This window comes from Chiloscyllium plagiosum, unplaced genomic scaffold (genome assembly GCF_037043375.1).
Source record: "Chiloscyllium plagiosum isolate Xiang-an unplaced genomic scaffold, Cpla_swu_hap1 HiC_scaffold_9, whole genome shotgun sequence".
Classification (NCBI taxonomy): domain Eukaryota; kingdom Metazoa; phylum Chordata; class Chondrichthyes; order Orectolobiformes; family Hemiscylliidae; genus Chiloscyllium; species Chiloscyllium plagiosum.
Window position 1 is genome coordinate 123,465,268 of NW_028270147.1, and position 13,695 is coordinate 123,478,962.

The 13,695-nt window shown below is 45.7% G+C and overlaps 1 protein-coding gene across 1 annotated transcript in view; it reads right to left on the reverse strand.

Moving 5' to 3' along the window:
* Positions 1-3,567: 3,567 nt before the first annotated feature.
* Positions 3,568-13,695, reverse strand: part of LOC148149303 (immunoglobulin kappa light chain-like) — a 42,249-nt gene continuing 32,121 nt past the window's right edge. The window contains exon 4 of the mRNA XM_087990245.1: positions 3,568-3,988. Within this exon, the coding sequence (XP_087846371.1) occupies positions 3,660-3,988 (329 nt within the window). The 3' untranslated portion in view covers positions 3,568-3,659. The remainder of the gene's footprint in view (positions 3,989-13,695) is intronic.

The following is a 13,695-nucleotide window of genomic DNA, read 5'->3' on the forward strand; positions in this document are numbered from 1 at the left end:
CACCTTCCAAACCCATGACCACTTCCATCAAGAAGGACATGGTAGCAGATACACAGGAACACCGCTCTTTGCAAGTTCCCCTCCAAGCCATTCAGCCGTCTGACATGGAAATATATCGCTGTTCCTACATTTTCACTGGGTCAGAATCCTGGAATTCCCTTCCTCAGGACATTGTGTGTCTACCTACAGCACACAGACTGCAGCGGTTCAAGAAGGCAGCTCAGTGCCACTGTGTACATGACAATGAGAGATGGACAGTAACAAGGCTGGTGAAGAGTAAGAGCAGGTGTGATTAGGGATCTGAAAGCGAGAATGTGATGTTTCAGTTCTTCCTGGACATCTCAAGGTTTGTATGAACTTTTGGTCTCCTAATTGCAGAAAGAATATAAATCCATTGGAAGTGTTTCAGAGGGGTTTTACCCGACTGATCCCTGGTACGAGGTGGCTGTGAGATGAGGAAGGATTGGAAAGGCTGGCCTTGTTCTCACTGGAGTTTCGAAGAGTGGGGGGTTTTCCTGTCCCACTGTATTCTCCAAACCCTTATCTAACCCCCTCTTGGGTCATACCCTCATGCCCCTTACTAACATGGAATTGGACTGCCCAGTCCTGAGGCTTACACCTTCCATCTGGAACAAAGTCTCCAGGTATCTCTGCCCCTCCCTGATGTATCAGGATTCTTACAACTCAGTTTCCAATCCAAACCCCTGAGTGGGAGTTGCTGTAGTTTTATGCAGTCACTACAGATGTATTTATCCTGAATCATTTCAGTTTAATGAAAAAAATGCTGATCCCACTTACAAATGAAAGAAATCATTTCTTTCATTAAACTAGTAATTGTCTTCAGTCTCTGGATCAATGTTTCAGTGCTTTTCATTTCTTGAATTTCCCTAATGGAGGTTTCCTAAGCATACTATTTATATGGTTCCTTACACAAAACTCTTCCCAGATGATCTGGTCAACAGACTCCTGTCCCCTTGCTTATTATTTTGCTATTTTCAATCCAAGTGCATGTGCAGGATCCCATCAGCTGAAGTGACAGTCAATTCACCGAACTCCCACATTGACCAAACTTCCCAGCATCCCCCTCTGTGCCAGCTGCACTGAGTGCCAACTGCAGGATATAGGCTGCCCTGTATTTATACTGGTGCTAATTGATATCACTTTGTTCTGTTGTGCTATTAGAGTCATAGAGATGTACAGCACGGAGACAGAACCTTCGGTCCAACTCGTGCACGCTGACCAGATATCCCACCGCAATCTAGTTCCACTTGCCAATGCTCAGGATCTGGGTTAAGCTCGCTCATTTCTCAGTCTGAAGCTTCCTTCTTTCAGCCTGAGAAATACATTACTTTTACAACCAACAAATGTGACTTTAATGCTGGAATCTGTTTTGAAGATTAATGGGCTCAATGGTTTGATTCAATGAGGTAAGATATGAAATACCTGTGACAGTTGTTGCAATCCAGTCTTCTCTAACCAATCTCTTCAGGGGCCTGGATGAGAGTGAGGAGATTGGGTTGAGATGGAACTACCCACAGACTCAAGTCAAAAGAAGCAAAGCAAGAAGGACAAGTGGATCGAATACAAGAGAGCAAATTGTGAGGGAAAACCAATTATTACCAAAGGAGAGAGTGACAACATTGAATTGCTTCTGGTGTCACCTCTGTGCCCTAACATTTCACAGAGCCAGCTCCACATCCATCCATTGGCTTTGTCATTGAAAGTCAACAGTTCCCTTCCCACAGCCCTTTTTAAAATGTCCTGTTCCAGGGAATCACTCAGACAGAGAATATTTCAACTTTTCTGGGAAGGTTGGAGAAATATTGGATGTCGATGAGCTGCTTTCTCAGCCTTCAGGGTCTGACAGAAGGATGTGTGTAGTCTGTGGATTCTGGAGACAGATCACTGAGATATTCCTCACTCCCATCAAAACCTGACTTTATCCTGACATCAGTTTGTATTCTTCAATATAAAGTACCCCCACCAGTTTCAGACTGGACATTTCACACCCAGCCCCCAATTCCTCACATTGAAATCAAGAACCAAACTTGCCCCATCTCAGGATTGTCCTCTGAATGTGGTGTCAGTGTGCTAATGCTGTGTTTGAATGAAAGAGCCACGGTGGAATCTGGGACTGAGTCCAAGGGGTTTCTGAGCCACCAGCAGCCTCCCTGCTGTATGAGATTCTGTTTGGATAAGATTTCAGCCCCATGGTTCCCATTGATACGAGAACCATGGAGTGAGATTGCTGGATCCACGTGTGGACTGAGGAACACAACAGTCAGGACAATGAGCTGCTCTGGAATCCACCCTGAGCCCTGGATGGTTGCCACTGAGATGGCTCAGGGGCTACAGAATAAGACAGCAGAAAGTGGAACCAGTTTATCATTGACTGTCCTCCCCAGCGGTGACTCCCAGACTGAACATTCTCAATCTGACTCCAGGGACACACGGGGCAATTCCATCTCATTTGAAGAGTAAAGAAAACCCAGGTCTAATTTATGGAATATTTATTACCCAGACCCTGTGAAATTGTTATTCTGAGTTCCAAGATTCTGCTGATGATATTGATCAATAGAGTGTCCCAAGTGGCCCTCATCTGAATTGCTTGGCTCAGGATCTTGGTGTCCCTGATGAATGGGCTGGTGTGAAGGGGGAATTGCCATCAGAATATTTTGTACCAGGGATGGATCAAATCAGTCTAGTAGGTGACATGGTGGCTCAGTGGTTTGCACTGCTGCCTCATAGTTCCAGGGACCTGGGTTCGATCCCTGCCTCAGGCGAATATCTCTGTGGATTTTGCACATTCTCTCCAAATACAAATCAAATGCTGCATGGAATATTTACTTTGCAAACCCTGTAGTATCGTTATTCTGGGTAGCAAGATCCTGCTGGTCAAATTGCGAACTGAACTGCTTTGCTCGTGATCTTGCTGTGCTGAAAGGATGTATTGGTATTCAGGGGAATTCCCATCAGATTATTGTGTTCCCCATTGCCCCCTCTATTCTCCTCTTCCTGCTCCATACCTGCCGGGGTGGGGCTTTTCACTTCATATACCTATCCCTGAGGACTCAGCTGTGGCCATTTCCAAAGCACTCATGAGACAGAGACTGAATCTTCTTCATCTTTATTCCCTTTTCCAGATTGACATTGACAGAAAACAGTCAGCAATTAACAGCCCAGACAGAGGAAGCTGCACAAATTCACAGCCACAATGGAGCTTGAGGAAAACACTTATGGAGATTTTCTCAATAACATGAGAATCCTGTCCCTTTAAACAGTGACAAAACCTTAAATTGGAACTGGTGGCTGAGCAGGAAGGAGATCTGGTTTACTGAAACAGAGACTTCTGAGGTTCACATTGTTTTTGCACAGCTGACAGTATTTAGCATCTTCGAGGGGTTTTACTTGACATCGCAAGTTAACACTGTCCCCATCAAACACATCCAGGTCAGGGAAAGCATGGGGCTAGATAAAGAGTAAAGTTTTCTCTGCACTATCCCAATGACCTGCCTTAACCTCTGAAGCTCAGAAGTGTCTCCAAGCCAGTCCTGAGAAGGAAGAGAGTTGAAATTCACTCCTGACAATGACCTTTGTCCTGCCAGCTCAGCCCTGTTCTATTTAAAGTTGTGTCTCCTCTGTGGACTGTCTCAAACACTCTACACACACTCTGATCTCCTGATGCTCTTGCTGAGGGGAGAGGGGAGGGTCACATGGGTGAGGGCACAGGAGAAGCGAGCGTTGGACTCCCAGTCAGACCCAGAGAGGGTCAGCAGGCTGCTGACACTGTAGGTGCTGTCCGAAGCTCGCAGGTAGTTGCTGGTCTGAACCCCGTCCGAAATGACTGCACCGTCCTTCTTCCACTGCACCTCCAGCTCATCGGGATAGAAGTGATTGGCAAGGCACACCAGGGTGGCAGTGCCCTTGGCATTGACCTGCTCCGGGGAGGGGGGCAGCAGGGTCAGCTTGGGCTGAGAGTTGTCACGGCCTGAAAGACAAGAGAAACAATTTTAATCCCTGCCTTTTGAAGGTACATCAACTCTCTGAACAGTAACTGGTAAAACATTTGAACATTTGTATCCAGTACTGAGCATGCCTGACAAAAGCACTGGCATTTTAAAAATTGCTTTTTGGGACATGTACGGCACTGGCAGAGCCAGTTGCTGCCCATCCCTAACTGTCCCTGAGAAGGTGATGGTGACGCAGCAGAAAGAGAAGGGACAGTCCTGGACCATCATTTAAGGAATGAATGTGGGCACCTGAAAGGGCTGTCAATGTGGGAGCATTTTAGCAACAGTGATCGGAACTCAGTGAGATTGAGAGTAGGGATGGAAATGGAGAACCATGGAGCAAGTGTAAAAGTTTTCATTTGGGAACAACCCATTTTACCAAACTGTGTGGTAATTTGGTAAAAGTGTACTGGAACCATCGACTTGATGGGAGATCAGTGACAGGGCAGTGGGAGGCCTCCAAGGATGAGACAGAGACAGAGATCATTCAGAATCTTTTCCCAAACGAGTAAGAGTGGCATTCCCAAAGAGAGAGTCTCAGCAAAGATGTGAAACTATCGATATGATGTGGAGGCTCTGGTGTCCGACTGGGCTGGACATGTTCAGGAGTCACATTACACCAGGTTACAGACCAACAGGTTAATTTAAAATCACGAGCTTTTGAAACGCTGCTCCTTCTTCAGGTGAAGCGACTTCAATGCTGAAGGAACAGTGCTCTGAAAGCTTGTGATTTGAAATAAGCCTGTTGGACTATAACCTGGTGTCGTGTGACTTCTGACCTCAAATGAAGCCCAGTTAGAGCATAGAGAGAGAAGTGTGTGCTGTTCTGGTCACCACATTGCAGGAAGGATGTGATTCCCCCTAGAGATGGGGACAGTGGAGGATTTTGTCAGGAATGAGGAGTATTAGCTTTGAGGAATGATTGGTTTGGCTGGGACTGGTTTCTTTGGAACACAGGAGGCTGAGGGGAGATTTGATCGAAGTGTGTAAAATGATGAGGGTCTGGATCGAGTGGGTAAGAAGGACTGATTTCCATCAGCACAGAGGGCAATAACCATGGGGAGAGATCGAAATGAATTGGGGGCAGGGTTAGAGGGGAGTTGAGGAGTAATTGTTTTCACCCAGTGGCTGGTGGGATCAGGACCTCACTAGCTGAAAGGGTGAGTGTGGCAGAAACCCTCATCACATTGAAAAAACACTTGGATATTTACTTGGAACACCAAAGCCTCCAGAGCTATGGAGCAAGAGCTGGTATGTGGGGTGGAGCTCGACACCTCTTTAACAAACCTCCGATCACCCACAGCTCGGGAGAACTTTATGTAAGAACACTGGAGCAGAGTTGGATCAGCACACTTCAGGAAGGAGTCACGTTGGGTGTCCATGTAGAAGGTTCTAGATTTTGTTTCAAATCTTCCAGCTCAGCACTGTGGTAAAGTCAAGGGTGAGGCTGCAAAGAGTCTCAGTGTCTTGGGATCAGACAGTGTCATTGCTCTTAATGATCCCATGTTCCCTGGAAGATGGAAGCGTGCATCCGATGGGCAAGGGTCAGGTTCAGGAGATTCCAACCTCAAAGAAAGACTTGCATTTATGTTGCACCTGCCTCCACCTAAGGATGTCGCATTGGCTCTTTCCACCAGACTGTGCTCAGCAAGATCCCAGAGAGCTGGGTGACAATGATTCGAGGATCAGGTTTTTAGTGATGCTAATTAGGGAATCAATATTGACCAGGACACCAGGGGAAACAGTCCCGCTGTCTGTCTAATAGGGCCATGGAATCGCATCTCTGATATCTGAAAGGCTCCCAGTACATCAAAAGAGAGACTTGTATGTCAGGCTCTCCCAAAGCAATTACAGAGAGTGAGGGACTTGTCTGAACACTGGTCACTGTTTAATGCAGAAAACATAATTTGTACATAGCAATATCGCGCAATCGTAAATGAGATTATGAAGCATGTTCAGTGATGTTTCAGGGATGAATATTGACCTGAAGTCAACCCAAAGAGAAAGCAAATGGGTTCGCTTGCACAGGACGTGAGAAAATGAAAGGCACAGGAGAAGGTGGGATTCGTGGTTAGTGATGGGTTTGATTGTTACCAGAAAATCAAAGGATGGATCAGAATTTGTGAATGTCATATTGTAACAAGGCAATACAGAAGTGCAGGGGAACTTGACAGTAGAAATAACTTAAAGTCTTTGTATGATAACGCATGAAGCATTCGGAATAAGGTAGACAGAGTGATGCCACAAATTGAGGTTCCCAAGGACTTTAAAATCATTAAAGTGACGCAGGGCTCAGGAGAGGTTAATAAAGTTCCCAGAATAATGAATAGGACATAGATTATGGAAAGGGTCAGAAAATTAATTTTAGGCATAGTGCATAAGGGTACAACTATGAAAAGGAGGGCAGTCAATGCAGGACTGAGGGTGTTGTACCTGAATGCAGGGAGTATCCGAAATGAGGTAAATGAGCTTGTAGCGCAGATTGGAATTGGCAGGTATGATGTTTTGAGTATCACAGTGATGTGACTGTAAGGGGTTGAGGGCTGGGAATGAAATACTCAAGGATGCACATCCGATTGACAGGACATGCTGATGGGCAGGTGGGGTGGGGTTACCTTCTTGGTAAGAAATGAAATAAGATCAATCACAAGAAGGGATTTAGAGTTGGAATGTATTCAATCTGTGTGGGTGGAGTTGAGGAGTCGCAAGGGAGAAGGAGCATGATGAGAACTTTGCACAGGACCCCCCAGCAGTCGTCAGGATATGAGGAAGAAAATAAATCAGGAGATAGAGAAGGATGTAATAAAGGCCCTGTTACAATAGTCATTAGGGACTTCAATATGCAGGTAGACTGGAAAATTAAGTTGTTTGGGGATGTCAAGGGAAGGAATTAATGGAATGTCTACGAGATGGTTTTTGGAGCAGCTTGTGGTAGAGTTCACAATGGAACAGGCAATTCTGGATTGGGTGATGTCTAATGAAGCAGACCTGATTAGGAACTTAGGGTGAAGGAATCCCTTGCGGGCATTGACCGTAATATGACAGAATACACCCTGCAGTTTGTGACAGAGAATCTGGAGTCAGTTGTACCGGTAATGCAATTAACTTAAGGTAACTACAAAGACATGAGGGAGGAGCTGGCCAGAGTTGATAAGAAGGGAAGCTGAGCATAAGAGAGAATGAAGCAGTGATGGCAGGAGTTTCTGGGGGTAATTTGGGAGGCAGAGCAGGAATCCAACCCAAGGAAGAAGAAAGATACTGAGTGGAGGCCAAGGCAACCATGGCTGATGAGGGAAGTCAGGGTCAGCATAAAAGCAAAAGAAAAAACATGCAATGTGGTGGAGATTATTGGGAAGCCAGAGGATTGGGAAGCCTTTAAAAACAGCAGAGAGTAACTAAAAAAAAGTAAGGGTGGGTGTGTAAATAACATGTAAGGGTATTTGAGCTAGTAACATAAAAGAATATTGCAAGAGGTTTTCTTTAGATATATGAAAGGCAAGAGGGAGTCAATAATAGAAATTGTACCACTGGAAAAGGCAGAAGTAGTAATGGGGAACAAAGAAATGGTGGAAGAACTGCATCAGTGTTTTAAATCAGCTTTCACAGTGGTGTGACAATGCTGCTCATTTCACAAGGTTGAGTTGTCCTTTGATTTTCTTTCAAGAGGGGTTGTAAAGGCAGAGGTTCCAATTTGTCTGGGTTAGGGACTTTGCTCATGGCTAACAGATACTGCCTAAGGCAGCAGTCAGGGAAAAGGCTTTTAGGTTTTATATTAAACACTTGTCCAATAAAAGGAGAGTGGCCAGTTCTTCCAGTTTGCTGTTTTTGACAAACAGTCGGTTGGAAGCTCCTGGATAAAGAAAGCTGCTGGTGAGAAAGGTTCCCCAATTCAACATTTTCCAGTGGACTCACTGTCTGAAATTCCTCTCCTGTAAGAACCCCTGTGTTTATATTTCCCTTTTTGCTGAGGCTGTTGCAGCAAATTGGAACAGCTCTTTGTCAAGTTACATTTTCTCGTCAGTTGGGTTTTCAAATAGTTAAGTTATTCTAAAGTCTGTTTTCTTTTGATTGTGTGTAAATAAATTCTCTTTTCCTTCAAGCTGAGTGGTTTGGCCAGTTGTATCAACCCTGGACTATCCAGGTTACATTTGCTTAACACAATTCGAAAAGGTAAGGTCTGGGCTGCATTCTCAAAATGTTTCGAAGGGTCTGGCCTGGTCCATAACAATGTCATAGAGTCCTATAGCATGGAGACAGACCATTTGGACCAAACTGGTCCATGCCAACCAAAACGTCCATTTACCCTAATCCTGCACTTGGCCCATATCCTTCTGAATCCTTTCCTTTGCTGTATTTGTCCAAATGCCTTTTAAATGTTATTAATGTACCCACCTCAACCACTTCCACTGGCAGCTCATTCCATATGCGAACAACCCTCTGTGTAAAAAGGTTGCCCCTCAGGTTCCCTTTTATTCTTTCCCCCCTAACCTTAAACTGATGCGCTCTAGTCCATATTCGCAAACCCTGGGGAAAAGACTGAGTGAATTCACATTATCCATGCCTCTCATGATCTTATGAGGTCCTCCCTCAGTCTTCTACACTCTAAAGAAAAATGTACTCTCCCTTTAACCCAAAGCATTGAATCCTGGCAACATCCTTGCAAATTTCTTCTGCACTCTTTCCAGGTTAATAACATCCTTCCTGTAACAAGGTGACCAAAACTGAACACAATATTCCAAGTGTGGCTTCACCAATGTCCTGTATAACTGCAACATAACTTCCCAACATCTGTAGTCAATGCCCTGACTGATGAAGGGCACTGCAGAAAAAGCTCTCGTCTCTGCTCTATTTACTGTGACTCCATTTTCAGAGAGCTGCTTACCTGAATTCTAAGGTCCCTCTGTTCCACTATATTTCTTAAGGCCCTATCATTCACCATGAAACTCCTACCTTGCTTTAAATTTCCAAAATACAAGACCTCACATTTATGTGTATTAAATTCTATTTGTCATTTCTCGGCCCACTTCCCCAGCTGAGCAAGGTCCTGCTGCAATTTCTGATAACTGTCCATGATGCTGCTTATTTGAGTGTCATCAGCAAACTCACTAATCATGCCTTGTACATTCTCATCCAAAACATTGATACAGATAACAAACAGTCATGGGCCCAGCACTGACCCCTGAGGCACTCCACTAGTCACAGGCCTCCAGTACAATAAGGATTCTTCCCCTATTACCCTGTGCTTTCTACCATCAAGCCAATCGTGTATCCAATTTGCCAGGTCACCTTGGATTCCATGCAATCTAACCTTCCATAACAGCCTACCATGTGGAACCTTATCAAAGGCCTCACTGAAATCCATATAGACCACGTCTACCATCCTGCCCTCATCAACCTTCCTGGTCAATTCATCAAAGTACCTTAACAAATTTGTGAGGCATATACTCCCACTCACAAAGTCATGCTGACAACTCCTAATCAAATCCACTCTTTCCAAATGCATGTGTATCTTATCAAACAACTTACCCAACACAAATGTTAAGCTTATAATTCCCAGGCTTTTGTTTTGCAGCCCTTTTTGAACAATGGCACAGTCTTCGCTATCCTCCAATCTTCTGGGACTCACCTGTGGCTAACCATTATACTAAAATATCAGCCAGGACACCTGACCTTCAAGAGAGTTGGGAGCAGAAGTGAGTGGAGAGGGCATCACTAAGGTGGAGGGGTTGAGGCAGCTGAAAGGTCTGAAGGTGGATAAATCATTCAGACCCGATGGACTACACCCCAGAGTTCTGATGGAGATAGCTAAGGTAATTGTAGGGCCATTGGCTGTGATCTTTCAGAAATCACTGGAGTCAGGGGTGGTTCCAGAAGACTGGAAAATAATGAAAGTAACATCCCTGTTTAAGAAAGGAGGGAGGCAGAGATGGGACATTAGAAGCTGGTTAGCCTGACCTTGGTCATTGGTAAGATTTTAGAGGTCTACTTAAGGGTGAGATTGCAGGTATTTGGAATCTCACCCTTAAGCCTGGTAAAATTGCAGCCTGGTAAAATTGGGCTGAGTCAGCACAGCTTCATCAAAGGGAGGCATGCCTGACAAATCTGTTAGAAATCTTTGAGGAGGTAACAAGTGAGTCAGACAAAGGAGAGCCAATGGATGTGATCCATTTGGATTTCCACAAGGCCTTTGACAGGGTACAATAAAGGAGACTGCTAAGTCAAATCAGAGCCCATGTTGTCAGGAGCAAGGCACTGCGGTGGGTAGAGGATTGGCTGACCGGCACAAAGGTGAGAGTAGGGACAAAGGGATTCTTTTCTGGATGGCTGTTGGTGCTTTGTGGCGATCCGCAGGGATCTGTGTTGGGACCACAGCTATCTATTAACAATCTGGATAAGGAACTGAAGATATTGTTCATATGTTTGTAGATGACACAAAAATTGGTGAAAGGACAGGTGGAGTTGAGGAAGTGGGGGAGATTGCAGAAGGACTTGGTCAGGCTAGGAGAATGTGCAAAGCAGTGGCAGGTGGAGTACAATGCGGGAACTTGTGAGGCTAGATACTTTAGTGGGAAGAATAGAGGCACAGACTGTTTTCTAAGTGAGGAAAGATTTCAGAAATCTGAAGCACAAAGAGAATTGGGAGTCCTTGCTCAGGTTTCTCTGAAGGTTAACGTGTAGGTTCACCATTGGCAGTTTGAAAGGCAATTACAATGTTAGCATTAACTTTAACGTCAGAGGTGTATTGCTGAGTTTGTATAAGTCTCTAATCAGACCAGATTTGGAATTTTGGGCTCCTTATTAAGGAAGGATGTGCTGTCATTGGAGAGGGTCCAGAGGAAAAAGTGAGAAAGAATAAGAATGATCCTGGGAATATAAAGAGTGGTTGAGGATTCTGAATCTGTATACAATTGCGTTTAGAAAGATGAGGGGGGAATCTTATTGAAACTATAGAATATTGAGAGGCCTGGAGAACATGGAGAAGGTGTTTCCACGAGTAGAAGAAACTAGGGCCCGAAGGCACAGCCTCAGAGTGAAGAATGATCCGTCAGAACTGAGATAAGGAGGCATTTCTTCAGCCACAGGGTGGTGAATCTGCGGAACTCATTGTCACAGAGGTCTATGGAGGCCACGATGTTGAGAGTATTTAAAACAGAGACAGATACGTTCTTGATCAGTAAGGAGATCAAACATTAAAAGGAGAATGTAGGAGAATGGGGTTGAGGAACACATCACACGAGATCAAATGGCAGAGCAGACTCTATTCTGACTGGCCCAATTCTGCTCCTATATCTTCAGTATTTTGGGTTTATGTAGAGGTTCCTGGAAAACTGGAAGTACGGTCACTTCGTGGTTAGCCCTGCTGCCTCACAGCGCTATGGACCCAGGTTTGATTCTAGCCTTGGGCGACTGTCTGTGTGGAGTTTGCACGTTCTCCCTGTGACTGCGTGGGTTTCCTCCGGGTGATCTGGTTTCCTCCCACAGTCCAAAGCTGTGCAGGTTCGGTGAATTGGCCATGCTAAATTGCCTAGAGTGTAGGTTAGGTACATTAGTCAGGTGTAAATGTAGGTTAAAAAGATAGGGGAATGGGTCTGGGTGGGTTACTGTTCGGAGGGTCAGTATGGACTTGTTGGACCAAATGGCCTGTTTCCATACTGTAGGAATTCTATGATTCTATGGACATTGAAAGGACTGGATTGTGAGCCCTGCTGTCGCTGTTTCTCAAAAGTACTTTGACAAAAGATAATCAGGGAGTGGTGAGAGTGTGCATCAGGCTGCATGAGGGAACTGCTTGTCCTGCTTCCTGGAACACCATGAGCACAGGAAGTGTGGTCAGTGACTGTAGTTGGAACTCTGGGTTTTGGAGCTTGAGCAGCAGCTGGTGTCGGTGTGGAGAGTCTGTGAGGCTGAGAGCTCCGTGGAGAGCACATTTCTAGATGTGGTCACTCTGCAGCTTCAGAGTATGCAGGGAGAGAGGGAAGGGGGGAGCAGCAGACAGTCCAAAAGGATCAGGCAGCTAGTACAGGAATCCCGTGAGTGCATCCCACTCTCCAACCAGGATTCAGTTTGGAATCCTGATCAGAATGATGGTTCATCTGGGGAGTGCAGCAAGAGCCAAGTCCCTGGCACCACGGGGGGCTCAGCTGTACAGGGGGGCACAAGGAAGACTGGAAGAGCGATAGTGAGAGGAGATTCAAGAGTGAGGGCAATCGATAGGTGTTTCTGTAGCTGCAGATGGGAATCCAGGATGGTGTGTTGTCTCCCTGGTGCCAGGGTCAAGGCTGTCACTGAGCAGCTGCAGAGCACCCTGAGGGGAGACGGGGAACAGTCAGCAGTCATGGTCCACATCGGTCCCAGTGACAGAGGGATGTAGTCTTGCAGTCAGAATTTAGGAATTCCAGAGGGAATTAGCAGCAGGAGCTCAAAAGTAGGAATCTCCAAGATTACCCCCAGTGCCCCACGCAAGTGAGAATAGAAAGAGGAGGATAGCACAGGTGACTGTGGAACTGAAAAGACAGTCCAGGAGGAAGGGCTTTCGATTATGTTAACATTGGGACTGGCTTTGGGGGGAGATGGACATGTACAGACCAGACAGGTTGCTCCTGAACAGACCTGGGACTGAGTTCCTTTGGGGTGATTTACTCGTGCTGCTGAAGAGGGTTTAAACTATCTTGGCTGGGCTGTGGGAGCCAAGAGGTAATACCAGAGAGGAACACAGAGGTGCACAGAATCCTGGGAGAGATAGATAGCACCAGAATAAAGAATAGAACTTCTTACCCAGTTTCAGAGTGAGGGAGAGAGAGTAATAAATTCTAAATCAGGGTCACTGTGTAAGGATGGGACTGCACGGAGTGTTGGGAATAAGACTGGGAAGGTACAGCCACAGAGTGTTAAGTGGAAATCTGATGTGTGTCTCTCACATAGGAAGATAAGATAATAAGAACATGAGAAATAGGAGCAGGAGTGGGCTATCTGACCCATCGAGGATGAGGGATGTTAGTTATGAAGATAGACTGAAGAAGTTGGGACTGTCTTCCTCAGAGAAGAGAAGGCAGAGAGGAGATTTGATTGAGAAATCAGGAGGGGTCTGAACAGAGTAAACCAGGAGAAAATGTTCCCACCTGAGAAAGAACTGAGAGGGAGAGGCCATGGATTGAAAATAATTGGTAAAAGAAACAAAAGTGAGATGAGGGAAAACATTTTCAGCCAGTGAGTGGTTAAGGTGTGGACTGCACTGCCTGAGAGTGTGGTGGAGGCAGCTTCAATTGAAACATTCCGAAGGGAATGAGACTGTTATTTGAAAAGGAACAATGTGCAGGGTGACAGGGAGAAGGCAGGAGAATGACACTCAGTGAATTGCCCATTCAGAGAGCCAGTACAGACAGGATGGACAGAATGGCCTCCGTGTGCACTGTAACAACTCTGTGATTGTGTGATTGAGCAGAGTTAAAGCTGGGGGAGGTGGGAGCTCGGTGTCTCACTGTGCTGCTGCTGCTGCTGCTGCTGCTGCTGCTGAGGTCAGTGAGATCAGAGACTGGGACAGGGAGCCAGAGCTCACATCAAACTCTGCCCGTGTCCATCACACTGAGACTGGCAGGAGGCTACTCACTGATTTCACTCCATGCTGCAGGAATGGGACCACAGGATGCAAATGGACAGAGCTCCTCCACATGGTGAGTAAAACTAA